Source organism: Cystoisospora suis (assembly GCF_002600585.1).
Source record: "Cystoisospora suis strain Wien I chromosome Unknown contig_701, whole genome shotgun sequence".
NCBI classification, from domain to species: Eukaryota; Apicomplexa; class Conoidasida; order Eucoccidiorida; family Sarcocystidae; genus Cystoisospora; species Cystoisospora suis.
The window spans coordinates 17,139-38,943 of NW_027153502.1; the positions used below are offsets into that span (position 1 = coordinate 17,139).

The following is a 21,805-nucleotide window of genomic DNA, read 5'->3' on the forward strand; positions in this document are numbered from 1 at the left end:
CCCAACATGAACAGAGAAGATGCGCCATCTGTGGGTGTACACTACTTCTTCGCGAGTGAAGATTATCTTGCACACATAGATTCCACTAGTTGTCTCTCTCCTCCTTTTCTCAATCCGCTATTACCTTCAAAGACCCCACATACGCCTTTTTCGCTTGGCGTGCATTCTTCTCGGTCATATCCTGAATGGACCTAAGACAACAAAGTCAGGTGTTTTATCGTTTCCTCGACCTACGACGGATTCTCTTAGTAGGAACTAAGTCAACGTCTCTTCTGGAGCCTCTTACTTTGCTCTAACGTTACGCAGGTAGACGACAGAAAATTCTGTATAGGCATCTGCTTGTCATCCTGTTACCTTTCCTCATCTATTCGGGGTAGACGCGTATGATGCAGTCCTAAGAAAGCTTATCGGGAATCCATCGGTATTACACAACTCGTGCCTAACACCATCAGGGGACAAATACGGAAATTGGCAGTCTGTTTTTTGTGCGCATGCACGCCTGCAGGTTGTCGATGCTCTTTCTACTCGAGCCCAACAAGCGCATGCAGTGAACACGTTGATGAGTGTCGTAGCGGACATCGATGATGCTCTCGCCGCTGATCGTCCTGTTTTACCTCACTTGCAAAAACTTAAGGAGGTTCGTCTTCCGATTTCTCTTTGTCTTTCCTTCTAGAACGTATAAACTTCTCTTCGTGTACTTGCTGGTCATGATCGAGCATTGATCTCAAGGAGGGATTGAAGGAAGCCACACTGAACCGTCTCTCGCCTTTCTCTTCTCACTCCGTTTGAAAAGAAGCGTCCAGCTAATATCACAACGCTTCTTATCTTTGTCATGAAAAGAGTATCTATCTGTCTGTCCTTAACCTGTCTATGAATCCTTTTCTATCTCTTTATCGGTCTATCTATCTCACACAGAAGTTGTGTGTGTCTGCTTTGATAGTTGTGCGTGCTGTGTCGCCGTATTAGGATGGTGTCGGGTACCAGGAGATTGTGCCAGTCCCCCGATGAGAATGTATCTACGTATGCCTGGATGTGTGTATGCACGTGTGTCCATCGCTATTGAGCTGCATCATCTATTTTGGCTACGGAGACACCCGTGTTTTGTATCTCCAGGCGAGCAAAGGGGACCCAGTGCTTCTCATGGCCATAGATAGCCTCCCCAGAGAAATCACCGAGGCCACTTCTCGACCTGTCCCTACTGCAAGCGGGCTGAGGGTAAGCTTCGATCTGCTTCCATTCACCACCCCGGCACTCCTAACTACTTTTGTGCTACACGGTCAAGACTAAGTTAGGCGGTCAGTTCGCAGTTCATCGGCTGTGCAGACCTCTACTTGTGTATGTGAAAAGCGTTAGGAGAACACTCTGCAAGAGCCTTCACCGTAGAAGTGCAGCAATACTAGACCTACCGCCGCCTCGTCCCTTCATGTGTTTTCTCGGCCTGGGACATAGTATGGGGACGGGGGCACGCCAATACATGTGAAGTCAGTCTACGCTGTGCTGCCTTGTATACATGGCGCATCAGCGACGGTGTAGATGTCAAGAAGAAGAAGAACGTGAAAATCTAGGTGCACTGATCTTCGTTCAAGAAACTCACTTGGTGTCGTACTCTCACTACGTTCATGACGGACGGCACTGTGTCAGGAGTCTTCTCTTGAACTCATAGGAGAAAAGCCGATAGCAACGAAATGCAAAAAGCATCAGCTGCTCAGGACGTTATAGAGGCTGCACCGCCACTGCTCTTTCTTCGCGAATCAAGCCAACCTGTCTATATTAGCGCAGCGTCGCTCTTACATTGCCTCGGGATAGACCTCCTGTCGCCGTCATGATCCTTCTCTTTCTCTCTTTCTGTTTTGCTTCGTCGAAGTTTTCGAAAGAAAGATCGACATGCGAGTTACAAGCTGCTGAGTGTTGTTACTTCGCGTGAAAGCATGCACCCTTGCTGATGTCTTCTCCTCCCCCCGTGTCTACACGTGCACACAAACAGGTTGGTCGTTTAACCAGGTGTATGTCTGACTTTCTGTTCCCCTCCCTAGATCGCTTTAGACGTTTTCTTCGCGACGTCTTTATTCCATTCGGCACATCTCAATCCCCACTTGGAGATGTTTTGTGATAGAATACAGCTAAGCGTATCAGACCGGCTTTAGACTATCTTTGAGTGCCTTTTTCTGCCTTCCTTTGCAGAGATTTTTGGAATAGGAGAAACAGAGACTGATCTGTGTTTTGTATGATGTGCTGGTGCTCTTGTAATGAATGATCCAGGAGATGATAAAGCAAAAGATCCCTGCATTTGTGAAGGCCGCGTTTATCCCTCCTAACTCCGGGATCTTAGGACATCTCGTTGCTCAAGTGTTTTCGTCTTTCTATTTCTTGGAGGCATACCCACCGCCAGTTGATCCCCAAGGCGCTGAAGATCCTGCCGCATATGTCTCCGCAGCGGCAGCTGAACAGAGTGCTGCTAGTCATATTGCTAGTCGTCCATCGAGATCCATCATGGAAGAAGAAGGAACAGCACAACGAAAAGGTAAAGGCGATGAAGACGGGCTACTATTTGGCTTGAAGAGGAATCTCACTCTTCTCTCTTGGGCTTCCTTCTATGTAGATAAGGGTAAGTGGAGAAACACGGAAGGAAGTGAAGACATAGCTAGCTCTCTCCAAGGCGTAAATGGGCTTCTCAAAAAGACTTCTAGAGAACCACATACATACAGACGTACAGATATCTCTCTCTATATGTATATATATGTTTCGCTGGGTGTTTCTTCTTGGGATTTATAGATGTCAATTTCAAACAGGCACAGGCTCTCACTCCGAGACTTGCTGGTGCATACACAACCTCATTGCTCACCGCTACGCTACTATTTTTTCTTTTTATTCTTTCGATCGTTAGTTCGCATCACACCACGCATGCTTTTGACCGAGGAAAAAGACCATGTCGGTCCTGTCAGTTCACGCCCAGCTGCCTGTTGTGGGGAGGAGGGAGGATCGAGTGCTCTCGGTCGATCTTCTTCTCGACGTCAGTGGTCGAAAAACCATGTCTTGTCTCTTACGGTAGCACAGAGACTTCTTCTTCCTCAGAGCATACGTACAAGAAGTTTGTTCTCTCAGCAGCTAATAGAACTGTCCGTTTTTTCAATGGAAGATGAAGGAGATCAAGAGTCAGTTCCTCCTTTCAAGATAGCTCGTGCTTCATGGTGTATTTCCCGTGTATCTTCCTGGTCACTCCAGGAATGTACAGCAGTAGGTATTACAGTTATCTAGGGTTTATGGTTTGGACCACTACCTGGTTATCTTATTAAAACGATATCACATCGCATCTCAAGTTCGTGCGAGTATGTGTGTAGATTGAAGAAGAAATTGTCTGTAATAGCGCTATTCCTGAGCAAGGATTAGACAGGAATGGAAGACTGGCTGAGAGCCATGTGAATCTCAAGTTTTGGCGTGAGAGTAAAAAAGGAAATGGTTCCTACCAGAGACAGCTTAGTCATCCGATCCTTTGAGAAAAGGGAGGACGTGAACACAGCGATGAGTTTCACACCCTCTTAGATTCCTACTGCAGTCTTAGATAGATCGAGAGTAGATCTCTATAGAGACGACATAGATGGTTTTCCTAGTCTACACAGGTACTGTATAGGTATATCTCTGAGACGAGAGGCTAACTCCAAGGCTTGTTGGCCACATCTCTCGGTAAGAGAAATTGTGAAGGCCTCGTGAGGACAGCACTCAACTGTAGAGAGTCTTTTGTTTCTCCTTCAATACCTCGCCTACATGGCAAGAAACATCAGGGCACAGAGAGTGATCAAGTCTTTGTCTCTCATCACAGTGAAGTCGTTGATGGGCGGGGGAGGTGTGAAGTTTGCCCTTCTAGACCGCTTGATGAAGATAGGGTTCAAGCAGGGTGACCCAGAGGTTACAACACTGACACGCGCTTCTGCGCCGGGCTCGTCTAGTTAGGCTCAAATTGTTAAATGTTTTTGTTTCTCGCGACCCAAGGGCAAAAAGTGAAATGAGTCCTGGCACAAGAGTGAAGGAGTAGTAGGTCTAGCGAGACGGGGCGGCCGGCCGGACTCTGTTCGATTCCGTCTTGAGGTCGAAAGGCACGTCGTACGAACTATCGGAGAAAGAACCAATCCCTGTACAGGCAGAGTCGGATATAGAGTGAATGTGTGAAAGCAAGGAAGGGTCAGAATGAGAACCAAAGGAGAGGAAGACGTCCAGAAGTCCGGAGGCAGCAGGGGTGTGTAGGTTTTTTTTTTCCAGCACTGAAAGAACAGTCAGTCTGCTAGTGACGTCCCCTGTCTTCGCTTAGCTTTTCAACTTTTTAAAGGTCTTTCGCGGTTCAATAGACCTCAATGAATCGTGATCGGTCGCGACCCGGGCTGCACATAGACAAGTTTTTTTTTGCTCTCTTCGTGTTGGCTGAGTCAAGAAACAACACTGGTCAGTATAGTCTGCATACAGAAAAGCTATTGTGGTGTTGTCTGTGCGCGGCTCCTGAGCTGCTTTGTAGTTGAGGTGACCCTTGTGAGTATTTCTCTGAACTGACGCCCAGCAAAAACCGAGGCGTGCTTTGCAGCCGTTCGACTAGTCGCTTGCAACATCGGAGTTGAGGCAGTCTCACCCAACTTTTTGAGAGAGCAATAAACCCGGTTTCCTGGTTTCTGTTTGTGTTCAGGAGATCTATGCAATGCCTTGAACTGTCTCGATCAGCTGGATGGCTTAAGCAGGAGTGTGAGCAGAGAGGAGGTTCATCGAGTTCGCACTTTCCTCATCTTGAATCAGACTCTGCAGTTAATCAAAGCAAGGCTTGCGTGTATCAACGCTGATATTCTTTCGTCGAACGAGAGCCCGCATGTGTGAAAGCCATCCCAGGTCTCGGATTATCGCGCTGGGAGAGGACAAAGATGGATTCGTTGAGTCTCTGTTTTGATTTGCACGGCTGCGGCAAAACCAGAGCTGCTTTTTTTTTTATGGCTTCCTTTTTTCACCCGAAATTGCGCCTGTTTGAGATACAGGCCGGCACTAACGCCGGGACTAGTGTTGAGCGCGTGGTGATTCGTCTTGTGCTTTTTTTCAGCTTACAGTGAATCTTCTTTCAAGTTGTTCCACTTGTCCTGTATGCGCTCCCGTGTCTGAATCTGCATATGTAATCACGTGCAGTAACTTTGCTTTGTGTGTAGCCTCCTGAACCGTGTACTGTTGGGACTGTAAGAAGGACACTGCTGCCTCTCGAGGAGCTGGTGTGGATGCCTGTCAACGTCTTCGTCTCGCCACACAAAATCTCTTCCCGCTCATGCAGTGGGCCTCTACTCATGATGGGGACCGCACACCAGGTGTACTGCAGCTCGTATCGGTACCGATCCTTGAGCTGACTCTCCCGTGCAGTGCTTCTTTGGCAGACCTTCTGTGCACAGTGGTTGCCGGACGGTTGAACAGGTTTTTCGTCCTCCCCGTCCATACCGGCCGAGTATCACTGGCATGTGTAATTGCGGCGGAACTATGAGGCCGCAGTGGTGTTCCCAGCGGATGACAGCTGAAATGACGTCGGCGTCTTCACACACACCGGGCTCTTTCGTGGTGTCGTCTCCTTGCGTCCCATAGTGAAATCACTTTTTCCCATCTTTACAAGGAGGATAGCACTTGCGCTCACCAGCACGACCTCTCTTCTCGGCAATACTCGCTGTGCGTAGACGGATTGTCAGATCTTTTTAGTCATGTAAATGAAAGCTTTCCTGTTCTGGGAGTCCTGCGCCGTCCATTGACCCCTAGGGCCAGGAAAGTGAAGTTGGAGATTCGCTTGGGCCCTTGCTTTTCTTTGTTACCCGTTTACTGAACTATGACGCTGCTGCAAGCCGCACCATCCGCAACTGCTGCCTTGCTGTAGTCGTGTCGAGGTTCAGCGCTGTAAGCCAGTAACGCAGCACTAGTATTGTCCGGCAGCGGGCTTTGCGTCCGCGAGCGTGGTTCTGCTCAAATCTGCAGAGCTGGGCCCAAATCATAGCACTGTCGGACACAACAGCCAGCCGCGGACGGACTGTCTTTTCGGCCTCGAGGATCGAGCCGGGCGCCCCCCCCCCCAAGGCTTCCCCTGGCCATACTGGCTGGCCGGTGCGGTGAGGCGCTGCTGGAAACGCTGAAACATTCTGCTACTCTGCTGAAAAGGTTGACATATTCCGTGTACATCGAGCACCCTAGAACAGCGGCGAAACATGAGATCACCAGATACACTAGTATTAGACGATTTGGTGCTTATTTGTCCGTTAGGGGTGCAACGACTGCAGGAGCCCTTGCCGTCAGAGCCCTAGACACAACGGCTTCATGATACGGGAGGTAGCTCACAAATATTCTCTTTTTGGTCCTGTCCAGCGTGGTCCGCGGGTGTTTATTTCGGTTGATGCCGTCCACCCGCGTAGCGGAGTTCACAGAACGGCAAGGTCATGCAGACCGGTAAATTCTGCGGCACAGGCGGTCACATGGATACGTCAGGATGCCAGCTGGTCGCTATGTGACATGCTCCTGACGCGTCCATATCAGTATTTTAGGCTGTCAGATAGTCGGGAGGTTGCGCTGCTCCGGCCGCTTCGCGTTGAAGCAGTGGGGTCCCGAGTGGGAGACTGGGATGGCCTTGTATCCAGCCGGTCAGTGTGGTTGCGTGATGGTGGTTTCATGTCCCCGGCGGCCACGCTACCGTCAACCATCTTCCTAGCCCTCGCAAGGCGGTCACGGTCATCCGTTTCTGTTATTCCGCGTAACGGGGCGGAGACCTCGTGATCACCGCTGCCCGGCAAAAGAAGACTCAACTATTGTTTTCTCAACATTGTAGCAGGAAGCTACGCCACCGTAGTGCACTGCGTTGTCCAGGGAAAGGAAGCCTGTACAGTGGTGACCGGTTGTCCCACGGGAGCTAGCCTCGTGGAGTTCTTTTAGCGTCTGCAGGTCGTATGGTGTGGATCGCAGCTGCGTTTCTGTGTATTCTTGCAAAGAACACCCCTCAGCGTGCTGAAGCAAGGCAGGAAATCGACGGCGACACACTCTGCGTGCCTAGACCCCCTTTCTGAGTGCGGCACAGCAGCTGCCAGGACTGCGGACGTTGCCGCCTCCTGTGGAGGCCCAGAATGTGGCTTCTTTCGGGGGAGTCGTCTGTACTGTCGCCTGATGTTAAGTGAACTCGGTATGACCCCAGGGACAGCGTTTTTTTTTTTTCTCTCATCTCCGTGTTGCACACTTCCGACGTGTCCGTGCAGCACTTCCTTCCCCAGTCCCTTTTCGTTTATTCGCCCCGGTCAGACGTCGGAATGTCCGGTTCACTCAGGACGTGATGTTTTGTCGCGAGTACCAAAAAGGAATTTTCTTTCCGTGGCGAGTCAGCGTAGGAGTCGAGATCATGTGACTCCAGTGTTCCTATGAAAGAGTCAGCAGAACCCCTGTGTACGGTATTTGTTCACATTTGACGAGGGTGCACTTGCTGTATGAGTCGTTGTAGCCTTCACCCGTGTAATTGTTGCGTTTTGCCTCGTGAGTTTACCGAGCCCGGCGCGTCGGGTTGTACCAGTGACATGTTCCTGTTACAGAGGCCGAGTTGGCCGCATCGATTTTCCGATCTGGAATTCTCCTTTGTTTCCGTTTGCCGCAATCGCTGATATGCTTAAGTCCGTTCTCGCTCCGTTTCACACTGAACAGTTTAGTTTTCGCAAGTCCGCCTGCTTGTATCAATGCGATTCGCACAGTACAGCATTCGAGTCCGAATATTTGTCTTGGGCGGTCGATTCTGCCTTTAATTCACACCTTTCTGTCGTAGAGTCCAGTTGTCCGGACCCAAGCTGCAGGACGCTCATTTCTTTGTTTTTCTTTGTTTACATTTTCTTTGGTTTGGCTACTGGGTCAGCCGCTGACTTCACGGAGGAAGTTGTGCCGCTGACTTCTATTCCGCGCACGAGACGGTTAGGTTACCCCCGACTGTTCTCCAAGCCTAGTTGTTTTCACTTGGTGCTTAGATCTCTGTTTTTATGGTGACTTTTCCGGCTCTCTTGTATTTTTCCGTCACCAAGAGTGGAACCCCGTTTCTGGGCACTTCGTATTCCTCTCCTAGCGTGTCCCATCGCTGGGACTCCCGTTAGCGGTTGCACAGCTGCACTATAATGGCTTCAACTTCGCCAGACATCCTGTTGTATGAAGGTGCTGCTGCCTGTTCAGGCTGGCAGTCTGTGAGCTCGGTTGACCCGACTTCCTCAGCCTTTGGTAGTCCGGGACGCGAATCTTCCAGTCCAGCGCTGAGTAGGGCGATTCAGGCTGCTGCTGCAACACGGAGAGAAGCCGGTCAGGTCGTGCGCACAGAGGAACCTTCTTCCGGTCTTTCGAAGATTAGCTCCACAAGCACTGCGGAGAGCGATACTCCGTCGGCGGGGATGCAGAACGCGAAGTGGCCGCCGTCGAACCCATCCATATCTGTGTGTGCTCAAACACAATTCGACGAGTCTTTTTTCTCACCCGCGACCAGATGGGCCTCGCCTTTGCAGGGTTCAGTCTCCACGCTGACAACCTCATCTACGTTACCGCCCCCGGCGACCTGGCCCGCAGGTGTCAGTAATAGCCCTGGCTGGAGAAGTCAAACTGCACAAGCGAGCACTGCTGGGCAGAACCATGGTGGCACGGGCAGTTCGCGTTCGGGTTCCCGCAGGGCCTCGAATGAATCCACGTCTGAATTCAGGTGGCAGCTGCCGATCGCAGCATCTCCTTCGCGGTTCGAGAGCGGGGGCATCCTTCGGGAAGATGGTGACTCTTTGTGTGTCTCTAAGTCCGGTACTCCACCCATGACTTACGACGGCAGTGTCAAGCACACATCTGGCGAGTTGAGTAATGCCCAGGTCACGTATCCACGGTCCATAGGTGGAGAGATACCTGAACCTCCACCCCCTCCACCTCCTCCGCAGCTTCGCCAGGCTGGCGTGCACGCGTCAGGGCAACAGCATGGATTGGGATGCCTCCCAGGGCGTGAACAAGACACCAGTCGCGGCCCGCTCTGGCATGCTGGCCCCCAAGCAAAACTGGAGAAGTCCGATGCGCCTCCTCCCGACAGTTCCCGTTGCGGTGAACCTGGGGGAGAGAGATGCGTAGAAATCCATGCGCAGGAGTCGGAGAGTAGTGGTATGAGGGAGGGTGGCTGCTGTGGCACTCCAAGCACTGGCACGAGCGGCACGGGCAGCTCCCTAACGAGTGCTCTAGTCCCAGCAAGTACCGGCAAAGTTATTGAGCTACCAACGAAAGGCGGAAATTCGCTTCATGAGCTCTTGAATTTGGTTGATGGTTCCAGGCTACCAGAGACATCTGTTTTTCAGGAGCCGGTGAAGCTTGCTGGAGATCGAGAAGCTCCAGGGATCCCGATGCATGACCCGCCTAGCCCAGGCACCGTTGTGTCGTGTCTCCCTGATTATTGTGTCACCACGTCTCGACCGATACAGCAGGAAAACCATCGCAGTCGTTCAGTTGGCGCCCCTGGAGCGCTGCAAGGACCTAGTTTCAGCTCGCGTGCACCCATACCTCCAACCGATTTCAGTGGCTCTCGCCGTAGCTTCGCACCCCCTGGTGGTGTACAGGGCGAGTGCTTCGACAAGGCAGCCGCGTTCGGCGCCGTTCCTCTTGTGAGCGATGTCCGAAAAGAGCCGCCGAGTGGCCCGTATCCAGCCTATCCTAGCCCCTCCAGTTTGGTGGAGCCCGCAGCTGTGGACTCTACCTCTCCAGACCGTGAATCGGAGAACTGTGCCGCGCCATGGGAAGTCCCCGGTTTTCCTAAAAGCGGCGTGTGGAACCCGGCCGAGGTGAACTGGAACTTGCCGAAAGCCAAAGGGACAGTTCCGAAGACCACATCAGCGGCAATCTCTAGTGTGTTCGAGAGGACCGTCTGGGTTGCGTTTGAAGAAAGGGTGACCGCAGCGGCAACGGGCGCCGACCCGAGCACAGCTAGCGCTCGTGTGAATGGCGCGGTGACATCCGGAACCGAGCCCGGGAGTGTGACACGCGGTCTAGGAGTGGCAGAGGACAGTATGACGACGAGACCGACAGGGGTAGGGGCAACTGCCGGATCGGGAGTGGGCGGTGATGTCGGTGTGATTTTGGGCCAAGGACCTTGCATCATTCAGAGATTGGACGGGTCGCTGCTACGCACAAAAGGAATCGCTCCCCAGGATCCAAACAAGCGGGCGGTTAGGAGAATGATGTTCAGCAAGACAAAAATCTGTCCATGGTTTGAACAGGGGAAATGCCTCAGAGGAGACCTTTGCAACTATGGTGAGGAGAAAAAACCTAATCAGAGGAGGGGGACTGTATAGCGCCGAGGTTTTGCTTCCAGCTAGTCCGTTTGCTCCCAGTAAGTGCTTACCCTCACTGGAGTGGTGGCAACCACTTCCCTTCGATTCTTGACAGATCCCTTTTATTTTTGCTGTGCATGTTTCTACTCTTTGCTGCAGCTCACAGCCGGGATGAACTGCGAGTGCTCCCTGTGACGAAGAGATTGTGTCCTTCTTACATGAAGGTAAGAGAATGGTCACTATCGACTGAGAGGGCAGATCGGCTAGACGCGTGACCACCCACAGCGACAGCACCGGACGGCAGCTGGTGAATTCTAGTGAGGAAACGGCCGTTGAGCGGAAGAGGGGTGGGGTCTCAGAGTCAGCTGGGCACAGGCACCGACCGAATCTTCCCGGTCGAGGACTCGTGCATCAGCACGCAGTTCCGTACAGCTGCCAGCAGCCGGCTGCCCTCGGGGCTAAAAGCAAGGCTCCAGATGACGCTTGCCAGTCCCTCGCTACAGAAAAATCGAAACCAGGTTGCCGCAGCGTACGTCAGACGTAGGTCCCTGGTATGGCACATGGGCAGATGATAGTGTTTTGTGATGCGGTCGCTTTGTTTCTTGGTTCTGACGTCGTGTGTGCTTTCCAGATGGGTCGCTGCAGTAACCCGCACTGCAGCTTTGCTCACTCGATAGAGGAGGTCGAAGATAGCAAGCGGTAAGACGAAACAGCGAACTGTGGACGTGGGGGCGCGTCGCCTACCGGGACTGCCGAGGCACCAGAAGCATCACCTCTTTGCTGCCGTGACGAGGTGGACTATGCGCCGCGTGGGGTTTTCGAGGTGCTTTCTGGGCTTGAGGGACCAAGTAGCTGATGTGTCACAGCGGTTCGGGTGTACGCTGTTGTTACATCTCACAGTGTTTTCCAGTGGCGGCTAGCGAACGTGATTTTGTCCTACAGGAGAAAGCAAGGGGGCCACTGGCACTGGAGACACCTGGGAGGCGCAGACGACGTCTGGAGTAACTACCCAGTGCCGATAGCGGCAGAGTCTAGGTAAGTAGACAGTGTGGAGATGCGTCCGGGCGCACTCTGTTCCGCAGTGTAGAGATGCTTGAACCAGCGTCGTGATGTGCTACGCCACCGTTCTTGCGAAGGTGTTTAACAAGATCATAGAGCACGAGCTGTCGAGGTGTTTTGGTTCATCGCTGCTGTATCGCTGCCTGTGCTCCCAGGTCTCCGGCGTTCCCCGTCCAACTGGTTACTGCGGCAGCACGGACAGAGGGTGGTCGGGCGACGACGGCAGCGTCAGGACACAACACGTCTCCGGCCAGATCAGCTCTTCTTGCAGTAGGCGCGTCAAGCACCGCCGCAGCTGCACCAGGCTGCCTGCAGGAGCCGCACGGAATACAGAGCCTCACCGGCCTCAAACGCGACGTGCGGGAATTGCTGGTGATGGGTGTCGGGATTTCACCAAGCGGTACTCGCGAAGCTTGTGATCCTGCTGGGACAAGTGGCCATGGTCACGCCGTAATGGCTACGGAGTTGAGTGGGGGGTCGCAAGGAAACGAGGCGAGTTGCAGCGACGGCGGTAACCCTCGCAGTGTGCCGCCCTCCAGTCTGGGTGAGCAGCTGGCGCCGCGGCAAGTTTATCCAGAAATAGAAAAGCTGATTTTGAAGATGCAACAACCGGAGCAACACCACAACGGAGAAGAGGACTTAGGCAGAGGCAGATTGGGATCCGGACCAGACGAGAAGCAAGGGGCGCAAGTCGTGGATGGCACACCAGTCCCGTGGCTCTGCTCCGGGTCGTCTGACACTTTTGAGGCACTTCTTCACACAATCACGCGGCTGCAGGCATGTGAAAACATCTCGTCTGGCGGCGTAAGTGAAGAAGACTTGTTGGGTGGGAGCGGTCAACAGCAGCACGGAGTGTGGGAGAGAGCTGTCGAGACGTCACCCCCTCGTGGTGACGGAGCTGTAACCTCGGGGTTGGAGTCCCGGCAAATTAAAGATCTGCTGATGGGTCCACACGGCGAACTGACTGGCGTTGATTCTGAAGTGACTAGTTCGAGCCTCCGGTTGTTAGAATCCAATGGGGGCAGCGAGTGTGTTCCGGTATGTGATGGGGTTCGGTATGCGAGTGGTTTGCACCAGGAACGTGGCGGCCCCGGAGTGGGAGGCACGAGTATTTGGACATACAGGGGCACACAGCACACCGGCAACAATGGTGTCGGGAGTGGCGAGGAGTGTAACTGGGGGAAGGCCTTGGCTCGGTGATGACCTGATTGGCAACAACGGCAGCGGGCTGTGTCGTAGCCCGTTGATCTCCACAGGAGCCTCAGGACAGTGGTCAGTGAGCCCATCTAGTGAAGCCTTGTCTCGATCGTGAGCCCTGCACCGGCTTTTTGCATTTTCTCGTGTGTTCCGCTTTGGCCAAAACACAGTTGCAAAACGGACCGCGGGAAGCGACCGCCAGCTGTGTAGCTGAGCCAGGAGATAAGCTGGCGATGGTTGGTGGGTTGAACAGACAGCAGACTGCAGTGAGTGTTATTGAGTGTGAAGCAGAAGGTTTGGTCGAGTGTTACCTCTCAGATGGCAAGCCACGTGTGGGTGGCTAAGAGCGCCGAATTCTTTTTCGAACCGAGTTGAAGACGGGCGGTGAGCAGACACATGCTCGATTGTCAGGGACGGGATGCGGACCTGAGTTTTCCTCAAGAAAGCATTCAGATTTCGTACCCCGTCTCGCAACGAAAGCCACAGCTTCGGCGAAGCTGAACAGGAATGGAGCCGAAGGCGAGCAAAGTAGCTTGCGGAAAAGCAGCCTAGGTGGACGCACGACACCATATCTGACGTAAGCCTGTTGAGACAACCCTCGGATGCTGTCGTCAGAAAAACCGCGGGGTGGCGTCCAAGCGGCCACACTCTCTACATATGAACGCATCTCATCCAAGGAAGCGGTGCTACATTGAGGGACCTTTGAACCGGGGATAGTGCACATTGAGAGACCTCTAAACCTCTGTGAGATTAGACAGGGGGAGTGCACTTCTCATGCGGTCTGAGGGGGGGAAATAGCGAGACGACTTCTTCAGTTGACCAGTCCCATGGGTTGAACGCCTTGTGTCATGAAGCAGCTCGCGAACTTCGCCCCTAAAGGGCGACTACTTGATCGGTCCCCCACCGAGTTCGGCCGCGGCTCGGAAACAAGCTGGGCATGAGGAAGTACAGCGAGCCCTCTCAGACGCATGAGGCCAGCAGCAGTTTGTTTAGTACCTTGCAAGGTACCCGTGGAACGGAGCGCAAGCGAGCGGCGTGATCCTCTTCCACTACGAACAGTCTTCAAATGCTGACCTCTTGCTTAAATTCTCTTCCGGAGTCGTGCGGTTTCTTCTGTTTCTCAACTGTCCTCATATGTTCTCCGGCTGCACGCGGAGACTGTTATAACGGTGATGATTTACGCAATCATACTCCGAAGGGTCACAGACACAGCGTGACAACCGATTCTGCAAACGCGGAGCCTCCTGGTCCTTTCGTATTCAATAGTGTGTTCGTGTGTGTGTGCGGTCAAGAATGTTCTCCGGCAGTTGTACAGGCTTCCGTTCCCGGGTAGACGAGAAGGAAGCCGTGTGATAATGCATGCTGCATGTATTGGGAAGAGACATAACGCGAACTAGATTCTGCAAAAGGCAATCCTGTCGGTTTCGTTCATTGTGTGTATGTTGTGTGACTCGCTGGTCAACACTGAAACGAATTGCTCTGCCATAGACTGAGGGCCGTTGTATCAGAACAATGAAGGTTATCCGAAGGTGCATGCGAGGGCTCCTGGAGCCGTGGGTTTGTGCTGTGGTGCGCGCACGATAGGGAGAAGTCGGGTTCTTAGGTCCAAACGAAAGAGCTGTGTGAAACTGTTGTTTGCGTCCATCCGTTGAATATGAAATTGTGGAACGTCCCCTGATGTCCTGATTTGTCTCTTCCGTCCGTAGATTCCAAGACTGCCTTTGTGAAATGCCGCGGGATTGGCCTTCAAGGTGAAATCTTGAATTTTATTCTCGGTACAGATTTTACGGAACGATGGCCAGCCGTAGTAGCCGTTTGAACCGCGCTGTAGCACAGTGGCCCTTCGCGAGTCGTGATAAGTGTGCCTCTCGATAAGCTCGTAGGGTTGTGGAAAGTCGCAATTGCTTTCATGACAGGTGGAGTCGGGTAGTAGGTGCGCATTTGCAGGCGGGGAATTTCCCCGACCGTGTAGCGAAGCCAAAGTGCGCAGCCGATACTGTGGGCGGAGAACTGACTCTCGTAACGAGTTATCGTTGTTTGGGTTGAGAGCCGCCCACATTGAGATGCGAACCCCGTGGTGTTTGTTGAACAGTCTGTGCGCGTATACTGCTGTCTCAAACCTATGTTTTCTAAAGTTTTCTTTTCCCAAACAAGAGGCCATCTCGTGCATCCGACTGTTATAACGTGTCACCTTCAGCCGGGGGTGCAGTAATCGGCCGCCGGTGCGACCCTGTTGCCACATCTGTAGCAGGAGACGGCGTTCCACTCCACTTGAAAGTATTATACCCTAAACCCACCTTGACGCTGACCCCGGGCCCGGAGTACAACTCGACAATACCCGTAGATGACCTCTGGATTCTCAGCAGCAATGGTTCATCGATTGCGTTTCCTCGCAGCAACGTAGCATCTACCTTCGAATCATCCCTTACCCCACCATCTTACGAGAGGCACGTAGGAGCTGTCTGAGTGGCGCCCTCGGGCGGTCTAACGATCACGCCACCTCGAGGGAGTTCTGCAGACCTGTCCTTCTAACACCTTACCCGGACTTACAGCCAGCCAAAAAAAAGAACAGGGTCTTTTGGACTGGAGCTGCAAACACTACAAATTTAGACTCTGCGTCAATTTGACAAAATCAGCGGTGTCCCGCTCACCCGGGCAAAAGAACCTTGCTTGGGTGGCCGCATGCTGAGAGAACAGGAGACGCCCGACCTCCGTGGATGAAAGACGGGACGGAAAAAAACGAGCTCGACCTCACATGCATCAGCACTCACAGCCGCTTGTATACTCTTTCTTATTCGTCGCCAAGCTCAGCATACACTGCACTGTGCCAAGCAACCGCTGAACACACAAGACAGATGTGTGTAAGGAGACTGATTCGGGGGAACATGCAATGTGCATGTCTTCGGTTTCACGTGGTTTCAAAAGGAAATTGTCAGGCCATTATCACGAACAGAAGAAAGCGAGAAAACTCGGCCGAGGCCGATGGAGGAGAGAGATATCCGGTTCGCCTACACCGAACCCCGACGTCTTTCAGTACCTTTGGTACTAACATCAGGTCTTATAGTACAGAGAATAGAACTTCTTCCCTCTTCTGATGAGATGGTTGCTTTCAAAATTGACGGCAAGGAAAAGGAAAGATGGATTTTACTCGCCTTCCGCACTTTGGAGAACCGGGTCTGTATCTCGAACCTCCAGATCTTCTCCATACTGTAAAGAATGATCTATCGCAGCCGTGACGACAGCGAGGGAGTCCTCATCAAAAACATTGCACGGCAGATAAGACACGAGGCTGTAATCTTCAAGGAGCGAAGCGAAGGCTGCGTTCAGGAGCTTGTACCTCTCCGGCATACACTCCTGTACGCAGCACACACACACACACACACACACACACACACACAACCGGCGTCGAGCCATGACTGTGATACTGTAGACTTACTCCGTGAACACTCTGCCATGCAAACTACGCTGTGAAGTATTCTTGATCTGCTTATCAGCAGGTGGCTGTAACAATCCCGGCATTGACGGTCGTTTTCGTTTCGAAGAGTGCATCCTTTCCGGCAGAACATGTAGAACCGAGGCAGGTTCGAGTGCTAGCAAGTGAAGAACCCACACGACAGCACAAGAGCGACTGTACAGACAGCTTTGCCCTACCGCCTCCTCGGGTGTGAAGCAACCAATTTGGGTTCAGATACACATACGCCTTGATGACAAGGAGAGCCTCTAACTGCCAACATGCCACTACAGGTAAGAAAAAAAACAAACTGTCAAAAGTTCAGTGACCGCACACTGCAGAGGGAGAGATCTTACATCGAGTTGCTGCACAAGTTCCTGAGGATCCCGAGATAACAAGAGGTCAATTGTCGCATCCCTCTCATCGAGAGATTCGTCTGGGAGCCTCCATGGCGCGGTCGAAAGACCAAAATTCCGACAGAATCCTTCCTTCTCATTTTCCCCGTCACTATCATCGTCTCCAGAGACCTGTCCCGAGAGCCTTTCCAATCGTGAACCCCTCGCTTTTACCCGGCTCTGTCGCACTGCTAGAGATACATTCTTATCCACCAAATCACACTTGGTTAACAGATTGATGTGCGGAAGCTCGAGTTGTACCATAGCACTCAAGGCCATCAAGGAACCGCCTAGCAACTTGGCGGCATCTGTCATAAAGGAAACATCTAAGCAGCAACACGCGCCAAGCCTCAGACCCCATAGCTGCATGCTGCTACAAATTTCTGCCATCAAAGGAAGGTGTGTGTAAAGCTCAATCTGCCCAGGGCAATCAAGGACGAAAAGCTCGTCCTCGTCATAATCCGCGATTTGTTCTTCTAGCCAGTCCAAACGCTGCTGGAGAAACTCCATCGCGCAAACAAGTGCCCCGTTGGGCCCCAGCTCCAGCTCTTCTGCAACATCCTGAACCGTTACAAGGTCACGAATGTCGATGTCCGGTGTATAGGCGAAGTACTCCGCGGCAGGGTCCAGGTTCACCAAACGGCAGGGCCGACGAACTATTTGCATGTGCTGCTGGAGATAGTAGCAAAAAGTACTCTTCCCGCTGCCTGCGGGGCCTATCACCAGGAGGCCAAACTTCATTATTCCTGTGGGAAAGAGGAGAGAGGCACGAGGAAGCTTGGTCACTCCGCTCCAGCGAGGAAGATGGAAAAACTTGCAACAGCGGGGAGTGGTGTTGAGTACTAATAGTAAAGTGGGAATGGCGTATGCTGGAGACGGGAAAAGAAAAAATAGAGAAGTACTCGTCCGGAGAGCAAAGTTTGGTCATACTGAAAGAGCGCCGGCACCGCGGGCTCCTCGGAGGTGCGGGTCGAAAAGCCAAAGAACCACCACGGTGGAAAGAGCTATGATGGTTCGGATCCTGAAATTGAATCAGTCGCGTCGGAGGAGTTGAAGGCGTGGCTGCAGTCTACTTCAGTGACAGCACAGGGATGACGCTCCGAAAACCGAGACTCTTGTGCTACAGAAAGGCAACTCGGCGCCTCGCTGACGGTCCTCGGCCAACCGGTTGACCTCAGGCCCCACGACGCAAGAAGGATCCGTTGCTGACTGCCAGTATCCCATACATGTCGACTTAAGATGATAAGGGCGATGGCTCATTATGCGTCTCACTTCACTAAAATGTACGTCAGTGCTTGCATACCTGCTTCATCCACAGGCTCATGCATGCGGACGACCGAGCATGCCGCTGACCTCCCCAGCAGGTACCGTCATGGGATTGTTTGCTCTGGCAGGTCCACGCGTTTTTTAATCCAGTAGAAGCTCTCAGTTCTCTCTCAACTTGGTCATCTTACAATACTTAAGCGGTTTATGTTCATGTAAGCGAGCGTCTCAACCTGAGCTGCGCGAGGACGGCTACGTAGGCGCCCCTACGGGTTCGCTCTCCCGGGGCTACACCTGCACCCTTGCTACCAGGCAAAGGATTCAGTTGCTGCTACACGTCGGAAGTGAATCCCCCTTAACTTGCTCAGGGCTTTCGTGGCCGTCCGGGTACAAGCAATACAGAAGCATCGCTGCGGAGAACCCTCTACCAGTGCAGTGCCACGTGGTCGGTAGCCGGAGCATGGCAGACCTGCTCAGCTGCACCGCCGGCAGCAGCCTTGTTCGAATCGACGAGGCCAGACCATACCCCGGGAGAGTGAAGCCCCAGAACTGGCAGGCACCCAGACTGCGCATGCTCTTCTATCAGAAGCAGTGCTGAGGTGACACGTTGCAGTGGTGGAGAATGGGTTTTGTACAACGCAGTCTACCTTACGATTGAGTGGGGCAAACGCAGTGTTTGTGGGCGCAGAGGCTACCCTTCCGGTCTGTCAGTTTGGGCGTACAACCACAGGACCGCAGACCGGCGGTATAGTCCAGAAAGGTCTCGAAGCTGCATGTACCCGCGGTGTCCGGATACTTGGCAAGTTCTTCCCCGGTACACACGGCCACCAACCTTTAGAGGAAGGAAGTGGCGGGCCGATATCGGCCGCTGCTGCACCGGCAGAGAGCGTTCGTGATCCTCTTCGGCCGCGGCTGGACTCGCGGTAGGTCCCCGCGAAAAGCCAGACTTACGACCCCGTAACGTTTTTTGGCGGCTACCCGACATATCTGAGAACCGGGACATCCGTTTCTCTGCAGTTGCACGGCTCATGTGCACCTCGGGGGAGCTGAAATAATATACCTCACGTTGTACGTTGGCAACAGCATAACAGCCCCACTTGACTGCACGAACTGTGGCCGACCCCCGTCGAAGCGGTTGTGAGTCGCGCTAAACAAGGGGCAGCTTTGCCGCAAGTTTCTTGTCCGGCACGAACTGCTTTGCAGCGGAACGGTGTCCGCCGAAACATGCGATAAGCAGAACATTTCTCGGTAACAGTTCACAGTTTTACAGTTGCTACCATACAGCCCTGACCGGCCCATCCTCGGAGCTACAAGAGTAGCTCCCACTGACGAGCGATGTCTCAGTACGCCTGCATGGAGAGGACTGGCAATCGCCGCCGTCTCTCGCTCTGCGGGCGCTCACCTGAGGACACCGAGACTTTGTGAAGCAGAAAATTGGATATTGTCTGTTGAATCTTTGGCGTCCCGCCTTGCTGGCCAGCAAACCCCCACACGTGTAGCTCCATCAATCCCCCGGATACCTCCGGACTCACTAAATCCCGAACTGGTTCACTCTTGCACCCGGTGAACGGCGCGCCCCGGGTCCACGGGTGAATGGTCTTCTATGGCCTGATCAGCGAGCTGAATTTGCACCCGTCCTCGCGAGGATGGTCATGATTGTTTCGTCAAGTTCCGTGGAACACGCGCCTTGACTGAGAGTCCAGGAATGCCCATATATCGATCGTTGGAACTGCAAGTCCTTCTCGCCTTGGTCGGACTGTGAGCTCCTGGAAACTGCAGCAGTACTCCCTGTTGACACCAACCGCACCGGAGTGCAGCACTCGTGAAGGCCTTCGGTTGCCGCATACTCGAAGGCGGCTGGCAACACGTCCTCCTGCAACTGAAAAGGCATCTGCCAACCTCCCTCTGGGTGTCTGACCTGCGTTCCTTCGCCAAGTATCTGCCACTTTTCTACGGGACGAGGGTTCTCACACCTTGGCAGGGCGCCACCGAACCCCTCCATGAGCTCAAGACTGGCCCTGCCGCTGCTGACGGCGTACGGACTCACGCGGCATGTATCGCGGTACTTTGCTGGGTTGCGGGAAACCCGTTGTTCCGCTTGGAGAGAGCTGAGACATCTCAGGCGTTTTGTTATGCCAGAGGTTTCGAAGGCACCGCTGGTGAAAAAGGACCGGTTGTTTTCTTCGTCTGACTCGCTGGGGGCAGATCTCGTGATACAGCGGCTCAGGGGGCTAGACGAATCTCCGACGGAATAAGAATGGCAGGGGGCGAGACTTGCTTTGTCGATTTCGGTGGGCGGCGTCCCAGGAGCGCGCTCCGGTGCTTCACAAAAAGGCTCCTTTTCACTAGGGCTTACGAAAGAGAAGTTGTGGCGGGACGGACGGGACCCTTTTGGACGGGTTACACATAGAGGCTCGCTTCCATGAGGTCGTGCAGGCGGTTGGCCTGGTTGATTGCCTGTCTCTCTCTCTACTAAGGTGGAACCCCCTGTACGCGGGACCCTACCAGCTCTTGTCACATTGTTGTTGCACCCCTTACCGAAGATGCTGTTCTCGCTTCGTTCGAAGGATGAGTCTCTCCGCATATTGTGGAGCCGTGCCCATGTTTCCTGATTCTGGAAAGCCGAAGAATCCTGTGGTGGAGAAACTGCGGAGCCAGGCACGAGGGGAGGCTTGTTAGGTACTCCTTGGAAAACCATGGTAGACCGCTTCGAAGACTCGGCGGTCTGCACCGGCCAAGGGGAACCCCCTGTGCAGAAAGATACATACGGGATCTCCAAATACTCTTCTTTCGTTTTGGGATCGATCCTTCTATAACGTCGCTGCACGTCGAGGGGCAAAACAACAGGTGTCGAGGAACAGGCTACACGAATAAAGACAGGTTCGACAGCAGAGTGTTGAGTAAGCCGAACAGGCGCAGCCGGTCTCAACTGTTGAGACGGACTGCGGTTCGTTGCCTCCGTGAAACCCTCCAGATCAGGCGGGGTGAAAGTCTCATGACGTGCATGATTGTCTCTAGAGCACACCACATTCCGAGAGTCTCCCCTACGGGATGGAGAGATGTCAGATTGCGCCTTCTGACAGGGTGAGCTCTGCTTGAGTGCCTTCGAGTATCTAGCGGAGAGTGCCGGCAGTTGTCCACATTCGAATACAGCACCGCGCGGATCCTGCGAGCTGCCCGTGCAAGTGCTGCCTCGTTGTCGGAAGGCAGACGCGCCAGGAAGTTGGCAGGCCTGATGAACATCAGTGACTAGCAGGCAAGAGCCCACATTCTCGTCCGACTGCTTGGGAGCCCCCCGGATGCAGTTTCTGGTCTGGCCCCCCATCGAATGACCGCCTGGGGTGCCCGCCCACACTGCAGCCATACGTGGCGAAGTAGTGGGGTGGGCTGTTTGCCTCCCGTAGCAGTCGGGAAACCAAGGATAACCAGGAACCACTGTTTCAGCGTTGGCAGATTGCGGCTGGCCACAATAATCAAACGGCAGAACGCGATTCGTTCCTGGCCCTTCACCGCCTTGGTGAGACTGAGGCAAGTAGGGGCACACAGCCGTCATCTCCCAGGCTTCTGGCCTCATCGCATTTCTGTACGGTTTTACAGGAAGGCCTGAGTGTGATCTTCCAAGGCAGCCCGCGTAGAATCACAGTCCGCGAGGGGAAACACGAAACGTGCGAGGATTCCGGCAGAACAGCGAACACGCGCGTTTGATTCCAACAGAAGGGGGAAAACACAACACACAGCCACCGAGCGACAGAAGTCGTTCTCGACAGAGCAGACGTTCGAAAGGCGGGGTCGTACCTGCATTCACGAGCATGCTCGGCAGGACTCCATTCAGCTTGCTGTGGACTCAGCGACCTAAGAATGGGAGCGCTTCATGCGCCGTCGACGGCGCCTTGTGAGTCAAGCTACAGCATCAGCAACTGTAATCTGACAGTCACCGCCGCTCGTGTCCGTATTACTCTTCACCGGCGGAGTCACTCGATTCAGGTTAACTCCTTGGAGGGCTAAGACTTTGTGTAGCCGGCGCTTTTCAGGCTACTCGGTCGCAACAGTTGTCCAGATTGACATACGTGGGTAAGACAGAGGAAAGCACACTGCCGTAGAACGAGCTGAAAATTCTTCTGAGCGGTACACGTCTTAGCTGG

General features: G+C 53.4%; 3 protein-coding genes across 3 annotated transcripts in view; 2 read left to right on the forward strand and 1 right to left on the reverse strand.

Moving 5' to 3' along the window:
- Positions 1–4,854, forward strand: part of CSUI_001743 (inner membrane protein) — a gene marked incomplete at its 3' end in the record, with an annotated part of 13,070 nt that extends 8,216 nt beyond the window's left edge. Inside the window, exons 6-9 of the mRNA XM_068061948.1 lie at positions 506–637; positions 1,114–1,215; positions 2,260–2,605; positions 4,670–4,854. Coding sequence (XP_067926069.1) covers positions 506–637; positions 1,114–1,215; positions 2,260–2,605; positions 4,670–4,854 — 765 coding nt within the window. The remainder of the gene's footprint in view (positions 1–505; positions 638–1,113; positions 1,216–2,259; positions 2,606–4,669) is intronic.
- Positions 4,855–6,655: 1,801 nt separating this feature from the next.
- On the forward strand, positions 6,656–14,656 carry CSUI_001744 (zinc finger (ccch type) motif-containing protein). The gene is made up of 5 exons (XM_068061949.1): positions 6,656–10,278; positions 10,458–10,522; positions 10,930–10,997; positions 11,241–11,333; positions 11,513–14,656. Exons 1-5 carry the CDS (start codon positions 8,133–8,135, stop codon positions 12,555–12,557), a joined length of 3,417 nt encoding a protein of 1,138 aa, XP_067926070.1. The 5' UTR covers positions 6,656–8,132; the 3' UTR covers positions 12,558–14,656.
- A 636-nt stretch (positions 14,657–15,292) lies between these two features.
- Positions 15,293–17,672, reverse strand: CSUI_001745 (atp-binding domain 1 family protein). Its single transcript, XM_068061950.1, has 2 exons — positions 16,362–17,672; positions 15,293–15,908 (listed from the first exon to the last, which is right to left on the reverse strand). The coding sequence occupies exons 1-2, from the start codon at positions 17,139–17,141 to the stop codon at positions 15,699–15,701; spliced, it is 990 nt and encodes a 329-aa protein (XP_067926071.1). The 5' UTR covers positions 17,142–17,672; the 3' UTR covers positions 15,293–15,698.
- Positions 17,673–21,805: the final 4,133 nt, after the last annotated feature.

Bases quoted from the DNA above. Each gene is read 5' to 3' on its own strand.
- CSUI_001744 (XM_068061949.1), top strand. From the start codon at position 8,133: ATGGCTTCAACTTCGCCAGACATCCTGTTGTATGAAGGTGCTGCTGCC. The intron at 10,279-10,457 runs GTGAGGAGAAAA...TCTTTGCTGCAG, and splicing joins AGGAGACCTTTGCAACTATG to CTCACAGCCGGGATGAACTG. The intron at 10,998-11,240 runs GTAAGACGAAAC...TTTGTCCTACAG, and splicing joins GAGGTCGAAGATAGCAAGCG to GAGAAAGCAAGGGGGCCACT.
- CSUI_001745 (XM_068061950.1), bottom strand. From the start codon at position 17,141: ATGAAGTTTGGCCTCCTGGTGATAGGCCCCGCAGGCAGCGGGAAGAGT. The intron at 15,909-16,361 runs GTAAGATCTCTC...TGCTGCGTACAG, and splicing joins AACTTGTGCAGCAACTCGAT to GAGTGTATGCCGGAGAGGTA.